The following is a 20,758-nucleotide window of genomic DNA, read 5'->3' as shown; positions in this document are numbered from 1 at the left end:
TCGATTAGCATGGACAAGTGTTTGCAGTGCACGCCTGAGAAGCTGTATGTCCAGTACAAGAAGCAAGCATGCTCTATTCATTGACAGTGTAATGACTGTATTGTCGTGAACAAATGAATTATGTATTGAACTAAAGATATTTACATTTGATTTTCGGGTGTTGGACTTGTAATAAGCAAGAACTGGTTTTATACTGGTTATTAAACCAAACACATTATAATTGTATCTGTTAGTTTCTAAAGGTCCAAGACGGGGTTGACTTGTGGGAGCTGAATGCTTGTGTGAATTTTGTGAAGTTGTTTTATTGTGGAGATGAAAATATAACAGAGTTGAACAAAAGTATCCAGAGAGTACAGAATCATTTCAAGAGTAGAAAAGAAGTCTATTTTGAAATTCCCTTAACCAGCTAGAGTCTTCAGAGAAGAAGAGTTTGTGAAGATCGATGCAGCTGTCTGATCCAAGAAAAAGATCGGCTGCACACAATACATGAGTCAACCGTGAGAGACATGTGAGTCTTGCACCCCAGTACCATACTGTCTCTCCTGTCATCCGAAGACCATTAAAATGTGTCACATTTGCTGTAATAAATTCCAACTCTTAACTTATTACATAGGTCTGTGCCACATGACCATACGTCTTTATCGCAGGTCTTTTGGCAGCAAAGAGGTGACAGCCATCACAATTATTGCATGGCAGATGAGTGGATGAATAAACAGACATGTCTGGACCAGTATCCTCCAAGAACTGGAGATTGGTATAGAGATCGGTGGCAAACAATTGATGACTTCTGTTCAGAAAGCCAGTCTTCTTTATTATTGACTTCCTGTTATGTTTCCCATCTTGCACGGTGGAGTGCTTTTCTGTACTTGAGGTTCAAACCTTCTGTGGTACCAGCAGATCTCCTTTGACAAAAATGGTTGGTTGCATTGTCCTGGTGAGTGATATTGTTAAGGTTGATGACTGGAATGCCGTGTCCATAGTGTGGTCACTTGTGCAGTGAGCTCTGCGTCTACAGTGATACTATAACAGAATCAGGTGGTGAGCTAACACTCGCTACTATTGCACAAGAGTACATCTCCACAATATGATCTGTAGTCTGCACTAACGTGTCATGGTCTCTGGCACATACTACAAGGATCTTTCGTGCATTGAGAGGAAGATGTGACAGCCAGATGTTCCTTTGAATGTCTCCATTAACAGTATTATTCACACTAGTGTTTGCAACCAACCCAACAACTGTAAGGGAGTATGATCTCCTAAATCCTCTTTTTTGCAGCGACTTATCAGGTCATTCTGCTCAAATTGTGACAGAGATTGCATCCTTCAGAGTAATATGTTGGTCAGTGCTTGGTGGTAAGGCCAAAATATCCTGCACCTTGAGAGCCATGTCTTTGTTAAGTGCCGTGGTGACATAACCAAAATTATTTTTGTTAGCTGTGACATTGGTGAGCAAGAATTGACTCTTCAGTTGCACGAACCATAGGACGGGTTTCTGTTCCAAAAAGGTGGTGATTTGAAACCCACTTGGTTAACTGAAGTGCTCAGAGGCATATAGATGGATGGTGCTGGGTCCAGCATTGCTATACCTTAACATACAGATGGCCAGTGGTGCAACTGATGCGGTAGAGCAGCTTTTGATGCTCAAAGTATGTTGCCAATGCAGTACACAGATGATGCAGTTGATGTGGGCTTGATGTTGGAATGATGAAGCATGGATAGCACATTAGTTGACATTGACTGTCACTTACAATCACACTGGGATGGCAAAAATCTTGTGGCTCATAGAAATTAACTTTAAGCCTTAAAGCAATATTGATTGCATAGTGTGCTCATGCAATGCAGTTTGAAAATACATCAGTGCGAAAAATCAGTGAGAGAATAATTATAAAAAACAAGGAATAAATGATGTCAAAGATATTACATATCAGTGTAGTCGCTATATGACTGTAAGGGCACTCTGATGCATAATGATGCACAACCACTATATAAATTAACCAGTGCACAAGTTAAATCTAGTTGAGAAGTGTGCACCAACACACATTAACATCATTCACTGTAGTCCTACCACCAGCAAATGATGACTTTCTGTACATATTGATGTGTGTTGAACAACATGCGCAGAAAGCTTGTAGTCATTTCTGTCACACCAATGTAACATATTAATGATGATTCCATATTTAAATAAGATGTGAGATTGAGCCCAATTCATGTAATAAGAACAATTTTTCCAGTTTCTTTCTGTATTGGTGTATGATACAGTAAGATCAGACCTTGTTATTTTGCAGCAGCAAATGACAGCACACAGTTACTGTCATTTTTGGAAAAATACATTAGTTGAAGAACTAGGAAATGTTGGATGGGAATGGAAGAAAATCTTAAGTCCAGCAAGGTGAAAAGTCTTTTCATTCTACCATATGCATGAGACAGCATTGCAACTGCACTTTCCCATAATTGGTGAATTTCTTGGCTTAGTACTGTAATTCATAGTATTAGTTTTTATATCAATAGTCCTAAAATCGTTACTTTTTTATTTATGTGGTTGTATTTAGCACTAAAACAAAGAATGGTGGCAGATATGTGACAAACAGGGTGGAGAAAAATTGAGTCACGAAATTTTATCCCTGGATATCTGATGTCAGTAGGAACCAAAATTACTAATTTTTTGTAGGTCAACAATGCACCATTTTTAAACTACAGAAACTTGACGCCAGATGCTCCGATTGACCATAAGATTGCCCTGTTGCCATCCGCTGGTTGACAGGCAGCACAATGGTTGTCGGTTGACACATACAAATGTCCCTCACTCCGTCGCTGCCCCAACATGAAACGCACACATGTCAAATAGCTCTTGCTGTTTGTGCCACCTCACGTCACAGGCATTCACACATAAGCTTTGCTTCAGAGCACGCACATGTCACCTGCAATTTAGTCATAGAGTAAGCATGGCAGCACAGTATTAATTTAAAAAACAACGAGATATGGTTTTTGTTTATGGACTAGCTGATGGTAATGAGCATGAAGCTCAATGGTTGTATGAGGAATGGTACCCAGCAAGATGCCACTCGCATCTGCAAATGTTTACAGCAATTCACTAGTGACTTAGTGAAACAGGCTCATTAGCGGGATATCATGGTGATGCTGGAAGACCTCAAACACAACGGGAGACTGTTCTCGAGCACATCAAGGAAGCACCTACGACAAGTACCTGAGCAGTTGGACATTACGTGGGTGTCGCTCATCGGTTAGTCTGGGAGGTTTTGAGGTATGATGGCCGTGATCCATTTAGTTTCCACCCTGTACAAGACCTAAATCCTGTGGCAGACTATGAACACAGGCTAGGGTTTTGCCGGTGGTTTCTGCAACATGTTGCACAAGGACCTGACTTCCCCATCATTGTGTTGTTTACTGGCAAATGCACCTTCCATTGGGATGGCCTTTACAACACTCAAAATGTTCATTATTGGGCAAGGAGAAATCCTCACATCACGTACATCCGTGAACACCAGGAACATTTTTTCTCAACATTTGGGCAGGCATTGTGGGTGACCATCTGATTGGGCCAGTCCGTCTACCTCCTCGACTTACTGGGGCAAATTACCTTCACTTTTTGCAAGAAACTCTACCCAACCTGCTGGAAGATGTTCCCCAGGACATACAGCTACGCATGTGGTTGCAGCATGATGGGATGCCTGCATATAACAGTCGTGCTGTGCGCAGATATTTAAATGAACTCTTTGATGGCCAGGAAATTGGCAAAGGTGCTCACAGGACATGGCCCCCACGATCACCAGACCTCACGCCACCAGACCTCATGCCACCAGGCCTCATGCCACCAGACTTTTTCCTGTGGGAATTCTTCAGGGTTCTAGTTCACCCACTGTGAGGTAACAGGTGAGTTGCGGCACCCAGGAAATGTTCTAAGTTCAGAGTTGGCGGCAACCACTCGGGTTGCTGTGCAAGCCGCAGCTCGTTAGCAACCGCATGATGCCGCACAATGGCCAGACCACATGGTCCATCGGCCGCATGGCTGGGAATTCCATGTTGACACTGTGACAGGGATGGTGCTTTGTGTCGATGAAGGAGATGTCTATGCCAGGAGTGCCAAAATGGCGGACTTTGTGAAACCTTAATGGCAGACATTTCACAGTTCATATGGAAATTAATAGTAGCCAGATGAATGATGATATCTCAAAAAGAAACCTGTACATTACTATTATTTGCACAATGATTCTGATGGTGTAATCAGATTTTCAATATCTTTATTAGTTTAAAGTTTAGTATCTGACTGTAAATTATACAAGTAACACCCAGCAACAAATTTCCAAAATCTAAATGGTTCATTTGATTTTGTTGATCTATGTGTCTATAGGAAGCTATTAGTGTAAACCTAAATTGGTATAAATTACAGGCATGAGACTTGAATAGTACATGAGTTATTGGAGGTCAAAGTGGCCGATTACTATCAATCGCGTCAGGCCATAAGTACTCCACAGTTACACAAAAAAAATGGTAGCAGCATGCTTATAAATATATTTATTCATCTATGTCTTTGTTTACATCTGATATACACTATTCATGAAGAAATTGGTTAAATATTTACTGTGTTTTAGAAAGCACAGAGACATTAGGCTACTGGCCTACCTTTTGTCGCTATTCCTTTGATATATGTTTATTTAATTTGTTTATGTATTTAATAATGTGTGTTAGAGTGCTTTTATGGTCCAGCCGTAGGAATATTTATTTAATTTCAAGTATTTAAATGTGAATCCAGTATTTCGAATATGTTTCATTATGTTAGTGTGACTGTGCGTTGGCATGAAGACATGGCGCAAGCACTCTAGCCAATCACAGCGCTCGTGAATGGGGAGCCTGGACGGAAGCGAATTTATGGAGAGAACACGGGGTAGTTCTGGCAGTGCGGCAGGGCTGGACGGTATGGCACTGGATACAGGAAGTGCTGAATGCGACGGTGCGATGGACGCAGAGTCGTGAGAGGGACTTGGAGAGTGTGGAGCAGTTAACATGTGGTCACAGCAAATAGAAATATTTCGTAGTGCTGACTTGTGCACTTGCGAGATTTCCATGGCTTTTACAGTGAAGATGTAGTGTGCGTGTAGAAGTGAATATCTTGCGAGCTATGTTGTTCTTCATAACTAATTACATGCAGTAGGAATCTATTGTTTCCCTGTTATTCAACTTATATTTTATTTAATTGCTGGACCACCGACACCAATAAGTGTTTTGCAGAAATATACCGCATTCTCAAAAGTACTTCTACTATCGTACTCATCATTTAAAGTCGTTAAGATAGTACCTGCAGATTTTATTCAATAGTAATCTTTCATTTATAAATTTATGTGTTACTTTCATAATTCACAGTTGCCAAGTGATAGAAACCTTCGACCATTCGATTCATGTGTGTATTTTTATTGTATACTGTAGACTCAGCAGTATTTGGCCTGTAATGTGGCAACTATGTATCCTAGCCCCTAGGCAACGAAACCAACCAAAACTTTTAAAATTTCAATGCGGAGTCGGAGGGTACATAGTTGAGGTCCACCTCATTTCAATCATTTATTACTTTGAAATCCCGCACAGTCACCAGACCTCACGCCACCAGACCTCACACCACCAGACTTTTTCCTGTGGGGATTCTTCAAGGTTCTAGTTCACCCACCCAGACACAAACCACATAGAAACGAAGAGGAATTAATGGATCGCATTCAACATGCCACTAATCACATCAGGGGAATGCCAGGAATCTTTGAAAGAGTTCAGCAAAACACCGTTCGACATTACCAAGCTTGTGTCATGCCAGGGGATTGGCCTTTCTGTATGCAAACTATAGCTGTTGATAGATTTGTTTCCAGTACATCTTATCATGAAATTACGATGGATGTGTTGGGATCCCAGCAGATTTGCCCCCAGAGTGGAAGGCTGGCGCGCTACCACTGAGTATGCGGGCCACCTTGGATACATCATGATCTCTGGCAGGCAAAGCAGTTGCAATCATGCATTGTCCAGAGCATCCAGCAACAGGGCAATCCCACGACCAATCAGAGCGTGTGGCGCCAAGTTTCATTAGTTTAAAAATTGTGCTTTATTGATCTACACAACATTAGTAATTTTCATTCCTACTGGCATCAGCTATCCAGGGTTAAAATTTTGTGACTCAGTTTTTCTCCACCCTGTACAGCAGAATCCCACTAATCCAAACCCTGGTAATCTGAATGTTTGGTTAATCTGAACATGAAAAATGTTAGTCTAAGTATCAAAAACTGTGTGGTAAACTGTTGTACACACACACTATTTTAATTTACACAGTACAGTAAACATGTAGTAGAAAAATTGGCAAGGAAACATTAGGTTTAAACACTGCATAACAATGAAAGAAAAGCTGTCAAACTTGCTAAAATACAGTGGACATTTATCCCTACTTTTTAGATAACAAACACTCAGTCATTGTTTTTTGGCATAATGAAGACAGTCTGTTACATGATGCATAGTTGCGCCATTGTCTCATGCACATCAAATCAGCAGGTGTAGCAGTGGGCTGTTGCTCCAAATAACGTAGTACGAGGTCAAAGGTTTCTGCTGTGTCACTGTATGGCACCAGCTCTCCTTTGTCACTTTCAGGCTCATTGTCACTTCTGTCAAAGCAGTCCACTTTTTCCTAGTCTTGAGTCACAGCAGCAACTAAATCAGCATCAGTGAGGTTCTCCACACATGCCCCACCTGCTGCTATCCACTCATCTATGCCTCCTTCACTAGCTTCTTCACATCCAGGGATTGTCTGTATCATTTGTAGTAGATTTTCCTCTTCATTTTCAACTAAGTTGTTCTGAAATTCAAGAGATGTCTTTGATTTTCTCCGAGTATTTTCTGAAATATTCTGCCATGCCTCAGTGGTCCAATAAACAATATCCTTCACATTGGTCTTCTTTATTTTGTCCACTAAAAGAATGCTATCATCTTGGGTCAGCATTCTTAAAAATTGTTTTCTGTAAATCAGGTTTAATGTTTGCAGTTGCCCTGGTCCATCGGCTGTAGAAGTGGTGTAACATTCGGCACCACAATATCTCCATCACATAATTCCTCAGTGCTGGGGTGAGTTGGCGCATTATCAATCAAAAGGATTGCATGGAAAGACAAATGATTTTCCTTAGAAAACTGTTGACAGAGGGAAAAAACTGGCCATGAAATCATTCTTTGAACAGGTTACCAACCATCGATGCTTTTTTCTGGTTGCGATAATATAAGGGCAGGAACTTCAAATCTTTGGGCCTAGCAGATTTGCTGATCAGCATTAAAGGCAGCTTGTGATTACCAGCAGTGTTGCTGCATGCTAATAAAGTCACACGATCTTTGCACATTTTAAAACCAGGACAATGGTCTTCCACTTTTGATGCTGGGCTTTTTGTTGGCAATGCCCTAAAATTAAAGCCAGTCTCACCAACGTTATAAATTTGTTGGGGAGAATACTTTCCCTCTCTTATTTTTTCAAACTCATCCAAGTATTCCTTCATTGCATCACGGTCAGAAGAAATCTCCTCTCAAGTAATTGTTAGCTGACGGATTCCATGACATTTTTTGAATCTGTCCAACCAACCCATATTCACACTAAAAGACTTAACACAATTCATTAAATTGTTCAGGTAAAACAGCATTCTTCTGAACCAGTGCTCCACTCAAAGGAGTTCCCCTTTCTCTTTCCTGTGTAATCCAAAGGAAAAGAGCTTCATCCACTTTATCATACTGGGACTGTTTCTAAGTCTGCCAAATTTAGAGTGTTTTTCCTGAAGACTCTGCACAGGACTGTTCAAGCTTCACTTGGTTCTTCTTCCAGTCACAAATGGTCGCTTTGCCAACACCCAGTTCCATTTACAGTTTAGATGCATTCTCACCATTCTCTATCCATTTCAAAGCATTCAGTTTCTCTTTGAGAGTTAATGTGGCATGTTTCTGTTTACTCATGACGAAAATACATACACCACTATACCTGAACGAATACAATACAACTGTCACAAGTGCCAGCGATTGATAATAACATAACGAAGGGCTTTGCAAGCCAACTGGCAGCGCACTGACCTCAGACACTACAAAGATTGCAACAGTGCACAACAACAACGACAGGGAGTGAGAGTGAGCCATCTGTTACCATGGTGTACCCACTTAACTGCTTGTCTGCTTGGTATACTTCATTCTAGAAACTCATCATTGTAATTCCGGCTAATCCAAACAAATCGGTAATCCGAACAAGACCCAGTCCCAATTAGTTCGAATTAATGGGACTCCACTGTATATGTACCTTTGAAGAGAGTCATAGTAATTTCCTTCACTTACTTTTTTCTAGGTGATCAAATGCTTTTCCACTAATGCCTTGAGTTTAATAGAGTAGTAAAGCATGACAAACTAGCTTCCACAGCTAAGATCTCTGAAACATCTAATATAGTGATGCTCAACCTGAAGATAGCTAGTTCAAATTTTGGCTGGAGAAGATATATTAATGGAAGGGAGCAAGAGATGGTAGCATAAAGTTCTTTGCCAACAGACTATGTACTTATGTTGAGTCAAATCCCAAGATTATTTTCCATATCCTGTGGAATGAGGATATGAACTAATGATGAACCATGTGTCAAGTGGGTGCAGTTAGGATGATGGTGCCCATCCACATTATTTGAAAGTAGGCTATGTTATTACACTGAATTTCAGCCTCACAAAAGAAATAATCAATATCATTCATAGGATACAAATGCATATTTGATGCTTTATAAGACGAAGGCACTAGCAAACCACCTCCACTAGGGTTCTGTTCAGGATATCAATGCAAGAGCCCTGTATCATTCCAAACACTTACTGTCTGAGAATATAAACTGATTTTTGCTTTTGGATCATAAAAAGTGTTACATCTTAATGCACAAAAAATCTGAGAACAGTCCATGTGATACAAGAAGGTATTAACATAACAACATGTTTGACCTGATCCTGATTGTCTGTTATAGAATTAATATCTCCCCACCCCCTCCTACCCCTCTGTAGTATATTACTCAGCAAAAGAATGTGAATCAGATTACATCATCAGTCAGTTACAATGATTAACAATCAACTGTGATGTGAGAAGCAATTCAGTTCACAATTCTTTTGCAAGTTTACCTCATGTCCAACTGTTGTGGTAGTAAAAATTCATTAGTGAGCACAGTGAGTCTCTGAAAGGCCACATGAGTCCATTCCTTTTCACCAAGTTATTGTTATCTTTCTCACAACTTACCAGCTCCAGCAACATCTCCCATATCTGAAGAAATAGAGATAAAAGAAGAAAGAGGTTTTCTTCTGTGAGCTGTTAAAACAATGCACTGCCATCTGCCGTAGTCCTTCTCCTGAGGAGAATCAATAGTTATACCACAATGACCAGAACAAAGTCCATCTCCAAAATAACTGTATTGGCCATTGCCAGTCCCATCAACCATGCTGAATGTTGCCTGTAAAAATGTGCAGCTACATATTTTTATCTGCCTCTTAATTTGGAAATTCAAGTAAACATATGTGATAGTAAAATTGTAACACACATTAATTCATTGTTTAACGTAAGTTAAAAAGAAAAGTACTAAGGATCATGAATAGTGTCAGTGTCAATGGCCATGCAGCTCCTGAAAAGAAGTTGTTTATTCAGTTGCAAATCACAGGCATACTACATTCAGAACTTAGTATAAGCAATTTTGTAACTTACTGTACAAATCTGATTTACAGCAGTTTCATTTACATGTTCCATAGACTCCATCACAAAGTATCATCTTTGGGTATGTGTTATAAGTCAAGATGCACAATAACAGAGAAAAGTACCTATTATTATCTAATTCTATAAGTTGTATCAACAATTAATTGTCACTTAATTTATTTGTTCTTAGTGCTTAGAAAAGCTATGAATGAATAGAGCATCAGACAGACAGCAAAATCATAAAAGAAGTTGCTATTCCTTCAGTCTTACTAATTAGTTGAAGGATATTATAGCTATTTGCTTAATATTTGCATAAATACATTAATAATTTTCAAAGAATTGTGGCATCCAAATGTAATAAGTGTATTGTTCCAAGTGCCGATCTGAATTTGGATGCAGAAATGTACAGCAGAACAAAGGCAACAAACAAAAAAATGAAAAATATTCAGAAATAAGTAGAAGGAATACTCCATTTCTTACTCCCATAAATGACATGAATGTTTGGAATACAAAACTGCAGTTACAAGTTAGACTGTTTGCCAAAATGAATGTCATAAAAAAATTTAAATACTTATCTGTACAACATCCTCATTTCAAAAATTCCTATGTATATCTAAATATGTATTACACAAATAAAACAATGGAAAATCAAGGATGGAATGTAACAATACCAGAGAAGAAAGTTGCTACTCACCACATAGCCAAGATGCTGAGTCGCGATAGGCACAATAAAAAGATTCACACACCGATAGCTTTCTGCCATTAAGGCCTTTGTCAGCAGTAGACACACATACACACACTCACACAAACGCAACTTGCTCACGTCTGCGGTCTCAGAGAGCTGAAACTACACTCTCTGAGACAGCAGACGCGTGTCCAAGTTGCGTTTGCGTGAGTGTGTGCATGCATGTGTGTATGTGTGTCTACTGTTGATAAAGGCCTTAATGGCTGAAAGCTATGAGTGTGTAAATCTTTTTTATTGTGCCTATCGTGACTCAGCATCTCTGCTACGTGATGCGTAGCGACTTTCCTTCTCTGGTATTGTTATGTATTACACATTTTTATATAAACAGAATACACATTGTACACCTGAAAGGCCAGTTGCTCTTTAGATGGTAAACACTTCATTGTACAACATCCAAAAGCCCAGAGACGTTTATGTGCTTCTCAACTATTCAATGCCTCAGGCATATGCAGAGTAGTTGTGGTTACTCGTTTCATTATTTATATTCTACCCAGGATTTTATGTTACCATATTTTTCTGTATATTTTCTTTATGAGTCTTTCTGTTGTTGCATCTCTACACCTAAACATGACAGCGAGCTTCTTGCCAGGCCTTGTAGGCCAAAAGGATGTCTACCGGGTGTCATGTTCTCCTGTGCCTTGTGGCACATATGCACAAGGTGTGGAGGGCCGCACCAGTTTCCAGACCATGTTTCAGACTTTCCAGACTGTGGAGCCACTACTACTCAGTCAAGTAGTTCCTCAACAGGCATCACAGGGCTGAGTGCACCCCATAAGAGTCCTCCCATCAAGAAAAAATCTTTGGCAGTGCTGGGAATCAAACCTTGGTCTTCCGCATGGCAGTCATCTTTGCTGGCCTTTCAGCTCTGGATGTAGAGAATCTCTACATCTACATCTGCACATATGTTTTGGAGATAATATAATGCTTCCATCATCAGCAAAGAACCCTATTTATTTTCATCTGTGTAAAATGCACATCCATTTATATACAGCAAGACACGACTGGTTAGCAGACCACCATAAAATTAATTTTTAGAAACAGTTTATTCCTACTTTGGCTACTAATTTACTTTTCTATGTCCCTCCCACTTTTAATTTAATGATGTCTTTAAGCTTTGCAAGTAGTGTAAAATATTATACCTCTATGGCACGATACAAAAACACCATGAAATTACAATGAAATGAACACCCTTAGCTGCTTACAGGCATTGACATACGTCAACGGGGACAGATGAAAATGTGTGCCCCAATCGGGACTCAAACCTGGGATCTCCTGCTTACATGGCAGATGCTCTGTCCATCTGAGCCACCGAGGACACAGAGGATAGTGCGACTGCAGGGATTTATCTCCGGCACGCCTCCCGCGAAACCCACATTCTCAACGTATATATAGTTAAGGCCCACCGGCCACTTGACCATCTTCTTCTTCTGTGCGAATGCACAAACAGTGCCTGAACTCTTACGGGAATCAGCAACGCGCCGCGAGTAATGAGTATAATGGGCGGGGGCACTACGAATGTAGTGCGGGACAATATGTTGAGAATGTGGGTTTCGGGGGAGGCATGCCAGAGATAAATCCTTGCAGTCGCTCTATGCTCTGTGTCCTCGGTGGCTCAGATGGACAGAGCATCTGCCATGTAACCAGGAGATCCCAGGTTCGAATCCCAGTCGGGGCACACATTTTCATCTGTCCCCGTTGACGTACGTCAATGCCTGTAAGCAGCTAAGGGTGTTCATTTCATTGTAATTTTATTCTAACGAGCTGCATGGTCACCGATGGTATCTGTTCTTTTGGACATGTCCAAAAGAACAGATACCATCTTACTATACAAAAACACCATATTTGTGTGAGAGACTGCCAGAGGGCAGAAGAGTGGTGATTCAAAGCGTCTTTTGGTGACTACATGTTGAACCATGTGCATGTGGTGGAAATGTATCCTATTCTATAGAGGCAGGGTCAAGTGTTCAAGCAGTGCATAGTATACCAGCAGAGTATTTTTCTTTTCTTAAGCTACATTTTCTCTTTATTGAATGACTAAATATCATTTTATGAGGCAACCAATTGGCACAACAATAAATGAATAAATAAATAAATACTGAAAAGAGTGGACTTCCATAAACTGCACAAAAAATTTTATGAAGGTAAACAACTTAAGCTCAAAATCTGTTAAATCTGAATGTATAGAATAAATGTTTATGAGTGATGACATATAATTATGGAATGAAGTCAAATATGGGAGAAATGCACTCAGTATTAAAAATATTTATTGATTTATTCTATTCAAAATATCACTGATACAAAGTTTCTAGGCCTTTTTCCTGCAAGAAATTCTAAAATGGAACTCTTTCAAGTCTCCCTTAATCTCACAACTCTCTAAGTTAGCATATGTAATCAGAGTGCTCTCTAGCAATGGTGCTCATGAAATGGTAAAAACTGTGTATTTTTCTCAGATACACTCACTGTTTAGATATTAAGTTATCTTTTGGGGTAATTCTCCTCATGCCTTAATGACATTCAAGAAGGAAAATACAATAATCAGAATAGTGTTCATATGAATTACTGGCTTTTCTACATTTTTGATTTAAAGGGCTGAAAGTATAAAGCAACAGTTTTTGTGGGTTTAAGATGAGCCAACTTCTATAGAGCCACCGGTAAACTTCACCTCTGATGAGACTTGCAGAAATGGTAAGATCTCTACTTTTTGCTTCAATAAACAGAATGGTATCATCTGCAAATAGTATTGCTTCTGTCTTCCTCACACATCAGGGCAGAACATCAATGTACACTATAAATAGAAATACTCTCAAGACAAAGCATTGTGGTACACCATCTGATGGTAAGGATGGCTCTGGAAGGTAGTTCTGTGTAGTGCTGCTGTGCTTGTGTTGGACCTCTGTAATTTTGGGATTGCACATCGCATAATGACATGAATGTCGTCGAACAAATGAACAACTCCATGATGGAAAAAGCATTTCAGTGGTTCCATGAAAATAGGTTGACATCAAATAAAAATAAAACTGAATATATCATCTTTTTCCTTAGAGAAACTAATAATGGACAAAGTGAACTCAAGCATTCTGTAATATAGTAAATTATGCTGCAATATCCACACAGAAAAGCTCTGCGGTAAGTTTCAAGAGTTTTAAATCTCCTTAGGAAGCTAAAAGATTGTGTGAGCATAGAGCTCATGCTTACAGCATACTATGCCTTTTTTCCTACATGCTTGAATTATGGAATTCTTCTTTGGGGAAACTCCACTGGAACAAAACAGTTTCTCTGGGAGAAGAAATACATTATTTGTATTTTTGGTTCAAGCAACTTAACTTCTTGTGTATAGTACTTTTTTGAGCACAAAATACTGCCAGTCCCCTGTCTACACATGCCAAAAGTACTTATGCATGCCAAACAGAACGTCCACATGTATGAAAGTATATCAGATGTGCACTAATACGAAACCAGAAGCAGAACATTAGATAAAAATAAATTTAAAATAGTGGTAGAGACATGGTTGAAAGAACAAGTATTTTATAACACAAATGAATTTGTATGTGATGAAAAAAATCTTTTATTATAAATGTGATTCTAACAAACAAAATTGTAACTTATGGCATAGAACTTAATTAGTAGGCTATGCATTCTGTGTAAAAATGCAAGAGACACAATATCTATGTAATAACATTTATGTATGCTAACCATTTGTATAATCAGGTATGCAGTGATCATGCCTCATATAACACAACAGTTTTTGATATGCAAATAAATCAATTCAGATGTTGTTGACTTCCTGCCTCAATAGTTTGGCTGGCAGTCAGGCAGCAATCTCTAGCTGAGTTTGATGACTGGAGTTTATATTGCTCTAATTATGCCACAATGCAGTGCTGCATGTGCAAAGGTCTTGGCTGGATGAACATCTTCTGACAAACATAGCATTCTCTGTCAAATTGTACTGCAATTTAGCACACCATGGGCACACCCTCTGTCAAATTGTACCCTCAAAGTTAAAACTGGTAAAATTGGTAGAATTAGTTGTTACAATATGAAGCACTAGGTGTATAATTTAGTCTTTATGAACAAATTAAGGAAACGACAGCACCGACACCTTATCCAGATGAAAGTCACCATCCTGATTAGTAAAATCTTCTGCCAACTGTATTTCCACAGATTTCTTAATAATATATTTTCAAAAGAATTTCACCACAGCAAAGATTTTTCTGCTAGTATTGCCCACAGAATGTATTGTGGAGATGTAGTGCTCAGCTATGGTTGACTAATGAGGCTGTAGCTAGTTGATAGAGATTCAGTTTTGGTTTTCAGCATATCCTCTGTATTAGTAAGATCTCCCTTCTTGGCATAATATGGTTTAATAGCAGTTGCTGTACAACCTGTGGCCATATACAGCTAAAAGTTGTGTAGTAGCAGGCCTCTGTTTAAGAAACAGTTAATTTATTCATCAACAGCATCTGCTTGTAAATGTTTTCGAGTGTTAAGCACATGAATTATGGTCTCAGATTAATTGGTCAGTGATTTGTATTGTTAAGATTTGAGCATTAAGGTCACATAAGCCAATTATCATCACTTTTCAATCCAAACCCCAAGCTGAGTTTAAGAACAAATTGTTCATGATATTGCAGCATGAGCTTTTGTATTCATTTTAAAATTTATTACAGATATAATCCAAAGATGGGTAATAACAACTTCATTCATGCTCAGCTAGTACCATCAAACAGTAGGGGTAGAAAGGTCATAAGACATGAGCTTATGACTAAACCTCCTGCTGGAGCGACTAATAATTGCCTCGCTTGTGGGCATCAAGTCGGCTCTTGCATCAGACTTCTGAGCCACCTGTAAAAATGTCTCCAGGATGCCACTTGAATCCAGGCCATTATACAGGGTGAAGCAAAATTTGCACACTTGGGCTTTGCAGTGCCACTCCTCACATGCCAGTGATAAAAAAATGTCTCTCACAGAATTTCATCCGGCGAGTACATCCAGCAGAAAAAGGATGTTAAGGAGCGTCCATCTGGCAACACTGTAACCACACATATGGTAACTGCCTCTGATCAGCACATAATTGTCATGCTGTACAGTTAGTGCAGTGGATAGAGTTTTGGGTTAGCGTGCAGGAGTTCAATGGTTTGATCCTGGTTTGAGGCACATGTTTTTTATTTGGTAAATGTAGTCCATGTGATGCAGCATCTTCATCGTCAACAGCGATCGCAGCGGGTCCTCCAGAAAACATTTGCGCTTACATACTATTATCATAGAAATGGAAGATTGGTCAGCTTTGAAAGAAGCCCTTTCCACATCATGGGTGTGAATTTATTCACACCAGTTTTCTTTGAACTCTCCTCAAATGGTCCCACATATTAGTACCAACTATAATTCTTGCTTCATTCAGGTCCATTACATTTTGGTAGAGCCTTACGTTACCAGGAGGACTAACAATGAGCTTTGAGAATAATGTCCAAACTTGGTTACTATTTGTATGTGTTATCGCCATGGTCCCACTAATTATGCCTTTCAACATTGAGTCTGGTAACAACATGCTGTTCAGTACGTATCTCATTGCATTATTATTATTATTATTTTATCTATGGGATTATGGAAACATCACATATATTACCATTAGGGAAACAGTGTAATTTGGAACCGAAAATTTCACAGTTACACAATTAGCGGTGTCAGGATGAATCATACAGAACAATATCTGTCAGAGGGCAATGCGCATTAGATGGAACAGTGCACTGGACTGATGGCATGTTTCTACTGTATGCGCTGTGCACCGGACAGGGACTATTTGTGAATGGAGAACCATGCCTGTGACAGACTCCAATGCACATGCGTACACATATCAAATTTTCTCATTGTAAACCTCTAAGCCAGTGTGGCAGACATATACACAAATGATGAATATGTGAATGCACTTCTGGTCCTTGGTTCATCTGATAACAGGGGTTGTGTTGCCGCTTGTGACTATGCTGTTAGATATCCTCGTCAAAGCCATCCAGATAAAAATGTGTTTTGTAACCTGGAGTTGTGCCTTCGGGAGCCAGGTTCTCTCCCTTCACCATCATGTGACAGAGGTCGTCCATGGACTCGCCATACTCCAGCTACTGAGGAGGCTGTTCCAGAGGTCATACAACAATAACCTCAGTGATGTACGAATAGCACAGCAAGTCAGCTGAGTGTCCTGCAATGCACAGTTGTTAACGTGCTGCACGAGCATGGGCTGCACCCCTATCATTAAGCTTTCATGCAACACCTGCATCCTGCTGATTGCCATCAATGGATGAAATTCTGTGAATGGTTCCAACAACAACAGGAAGCCAACGATGACTTTGTGAACACCATCACTCGGTCAGATGAAGTAGCATTCACTCATGAGGGTGTATTCAATATGCACAATGCTAACCATTGGTGTAGAATTAACCTGCACGTCATTCACGACTGTAGATATCAAGTTCACATTGGTATCAATGTCTGGGCTGAAATATTGGGCAACAGGTATTTGGGCCACTACATGTTGCCTGACTGTTAACTTCACAAAGGTATCATGTATTCCTCTCAAACTATCTGCAGGCAGTGCAGTTTCAGCTCTCTGAGACTGCAGACGTGTGTGCAAGTTTGGTTTGCGCGCGCGCAGGTGTGTATGTGTGTGTGTGTGTGTGTGTGTGTGTGTGTGTGTGTGTGTGTGTGTGTGTGTGTGCGCGTGCGTGCGTGTGTGTGTGCGTGCGTGTGTGTGTGCGTGTGTGTGTCTACTGCTGACAAAGGTTTAATGGCCGAAAGCTATGAGTGTGTGAATCTTTTTATTGTGCCTATCATGACTCAGTATCTCCACTATATGGTGGGTGGCAACTTTCCTTCTCTGATATTGTTTTCAAAGTTATTCTGTCCTATGACAGGTCACTTGTTTCAACTATCTATTTCTTATCTGTCTAACCACATATTTCGTATGTTCAGCATTACAAAATGTTATAAATTTAGGATACATGTGACCTAAGAAACAGTGTTTATTAAAGTAGGAAATGTCAGTAAGAAATTAGAAAATTAAAAAAAATAAAAAATGCGCCCCAACACAGGATTGAACCTTCAATCTCCTGGATGCTAACCCAAAACTCTACCCACTGCACCAACTGTACAGAACAACTAATATGTGCTAACAGAGGTAGTTACCATACATGTGGTTACAGTGTTGCAGAGTGCCACTCTTTAATGTCCCTTTCCTGCTAGATGTACTCGCCAGACGAAATTTTATGAGAAAGAATTTTTTATCGCTGGCATGTCAAGAGTCGCACTGCGAAGCCCACATGTGTGAATTTCACTTCACCCTGTATATTCATGCTCAGTTAATACCATTAAACACAAGGGGTAGAAAGGTCTTTAGTCAAGTTTACATAATCTCATTAGCACTCTCTCTAACTGCTTGGTTAAACATTAGGTGTTTCCTGTTTGCAACCTTAAGCTGTCAGTAGTACTACTAGTTTCTGTGTTTGCAGAACAATAATTATTGCATTCAAATATGTTTTCAATACAGTATACATTAATCAGCAGGGTATGCGACTTAACTACACTTTTTGTGTGTTTTATCTTTCTCCATTTTCTGTTACTGATTCTGAAATAGGATAACATTATGTTGTATCTCTCTGTTAATATTGTTCAATTTAGTAGATTTCCAATAAGTTTATCTGTATTATTTACAAGACTACTCCTTATTTTGTGATGGAAGGCACCAAATGAGTGTTCTTTCATAATCATGGATTTGCATTTTGCTTTGTTAGTAGCTATTTTCAGCTGTAACTATATTTACTTTGCAGCTCTGCCTTTCAGAAGAAATGCATCACTCACACCCATATGTGAATGGCCCCTCTTCTAAGAGTCTCTCCAAGCTTTGCATTAACACATTTGACATCACTCTTCAATCAGGAATTGTTGGACTACACAAAGAGTGCCATGGTCTTCACAGTTGTGTAAGGAGCATTCTCAGTTACATTCTTGATATCATTCTCAATAGTATAAATGAGCTTGAAGTCAAAACTGCTGCTTGCTCAGCCCCCCCCCCCCCCCCCACCTCCCTCACTGTCAACTGAAACCACATGTGTCAACATCACATGTGACATCACTGAACCCTCTTTCTTACTTAAAAATTCTACTTACCTGGTACTCTTTACCCAAATAGATCTACACAATTTTTTACATTTCATCCCATGATTACTAAACGGCAATAACGTTGTCATATTGGTCTTAACCCTTTTCTCCTTTGCTTTATTTTATAACTTATGATCTGCAATGTCTGCTTCCAGACAGTATAAATGTTTGATCAATTTTTTTCTACATATATATTGTTCCTGGAAACGTGTAAGTGCAGTATATACACACAAGTTCATTTATCTTCCAAGAGTACCTGATCGTATAGACGAATAAAGTAGCAAGATGCTAGTCTCTCCTTGCATTTCAAATTGCAAAATAGTGTTAAACTTCCACCTAAAGAATTATGAGTTGTCCATCCATAATCAAGTTCATCACCTGCCAAAGAGATAATGTGATTATATTTGAGATTTTTTCCTTACAGCTTACTTTACAAAATATATATGGATCACATAGCAAACAGCACACTTAAGCAAGTAAAAGAATATGGTATACAGTGTTAGGTAATGTCAGATTCAAGATGTATAGCTTGTGATGTTACTTATCACTCTGACAGACTGATGTGTAACCTTACATCTACCTAACCAATGAATGATGATTTAAGCAATGTGGTGATTTAGTAATTATAATTGTATAATTGTATGGAGGCCTTGTTATGTAACTTAACATGTAATGAGTATACAGAGGAACACCAGTTGTCTTCAATGTGGGATGTCGACTGTAGTAATTCAACAGGACTAAGTACCTGTGTCGCTACTAGGAGCACATACCATGTATCATGACCCCAGGATGGACTAATGAGGTGGGTCCATAACAAATACCCACAGCATAACAATACTGTGAGAGATCCATGCAGAAACAGAAGCAGCATATTTGATATTTATTCATTTACAATCTTTCAAACTATAATATACACTCTTATGTGTTGTTTCCTATCTTGTAAAGTTTTGAATAGACAAAGTATTTGCATTTTGAACCTATATATGGAGATTCTTATAGAAGGAACTCTTACTGTTTATTTATAAAAGTTCATGCAAGTTGAAATATTTCAATCCCAGCATTCTCAAGATTGAAATGACGATGAAGTTCAACAGCCCTGCACCATCAGGATCGTAGCATAAGTGTATTCAAGTGCAGACAGTTAAAACCACAAGAATTCAAGAAACTCGAAACTTAGTACATACCTATAAACAACACAGGCACCAACTCCATGGGGCCGGAGGGGGCCAGAGCCCCCTCAAAAATTTGTTTAGGGGGCAGAGGCCCCCCCCCCCCAATAATTTAAGAAAATTATTAGTAATATTATGCTTTGTAAAATCACGAAATTATGTTGAAATTTTTATTTTCCTTGTTTGACAATAGTTACCTTTCGAAATACATGCAGTAATGAGTTAAAACAAATAATTATTACAGTAGTAAGCAGGTTAACTGAAAATGAGTGGCGTGAATCATGATAGTGTTACAGTGCTGCAGGCACACTTAGAATTTGTCCCAGTGTGCGAACCTTCGAGTAAAGTCTGGCGCTGGCAGGCCAGTGCTGCAGCCACAAAACATCAAAAGAACTGAAGCAGAAGCACCTGAAACCCTCCTCCTCACATCACCTTGATGTTTCAAGACATTGTGACACTGCGACTATATAAAGCCCACCCTGCTGTCGCAGTCATTCAGTGTGGATAGTTTTGTTCAGTGCATGCTGCAGAATGTTTAGTGTTCCAACTTTAGTGTTTAGTGGACTATTTTATATGACTATATTTTATTCATTTACTTTAGTCTCTTAGTGTATTGTGAATTAAGTTTGCAATGGATAAATTTATTACCAAAAAGTTGTGCTTGGAAGCTGATGATACTGCAAGTAAGCCTCCAACAGTTACTGTGTTGTCAGTTGCTTTGTCATCTTCAGGCGAGAACCATTCAAAGACAAAACCTAAACTTTCTGGTAAGGGAAGATAATTTCAGAAGTCTTGGTTGATCAAATACACTCCTGGAAATTGAAATAAGAACACCGTGAATTCATTGTCCCAGGAAGGGGAAACTTTATTGACACATTCCTGGGGTCAGATACATCACATGATCACACTGACAGAACCACAGGCACATAGACACAGGCAACAGAGCATGCACAATGTCGGCACTAGTACAGTGTATATCCACCT

The 20,758-nt window shown here is 39.3% G+C and overlaps 1 protein-coding gene across 1 annotated transcript in view; it reads right to left on the bottom strand.

The window, feature by feature from the left end:
- Positions 1 to 20,758, bottom strand: part of LOC126473337 (uncharacterized) — a 179,669-nt gene that overhangs the window by 80,761 nt on the left and 78,150 nt on the right. Inside the window, exons 5-6 of the mRNA XM_050100330.1 lie at positions 18,862 to 18,983; positions 9,269 to 9,479 (exon numbers count right to left, since the gene is read on the bottom strand). Coding sequence (XP_049956287.1) covers positions 9,269 to 9,479; positions 18,862 to 18,983 — 333 coding nt within the window. The remainder of the gene's footprint in view (positions 1 to 9,268; positions 9,480 to 18,861; positions 18,984 to 20,758) is intronic.

Source organism: Schistocerca serialis, chromosome 4 (genome assembly GCF_023864345.2).
Source record: "Schistocerca serialis cubense isolate TAMUIC-IGC-003099 chromosome 4, iqSchSeri2.2, whole genome shotgun sequence".
Classification (NCBI taxonomy): Eukaryota; Metazoa; Arthropoda; class Insecta; order Orthoptera; family Acrididae; genus Schistocerca; species Schistocerca serialis.
Note: the sequence above shows the minus strand (reverse complement) of the source record. Positions and strands in the feature narration are given on the sequence as shown.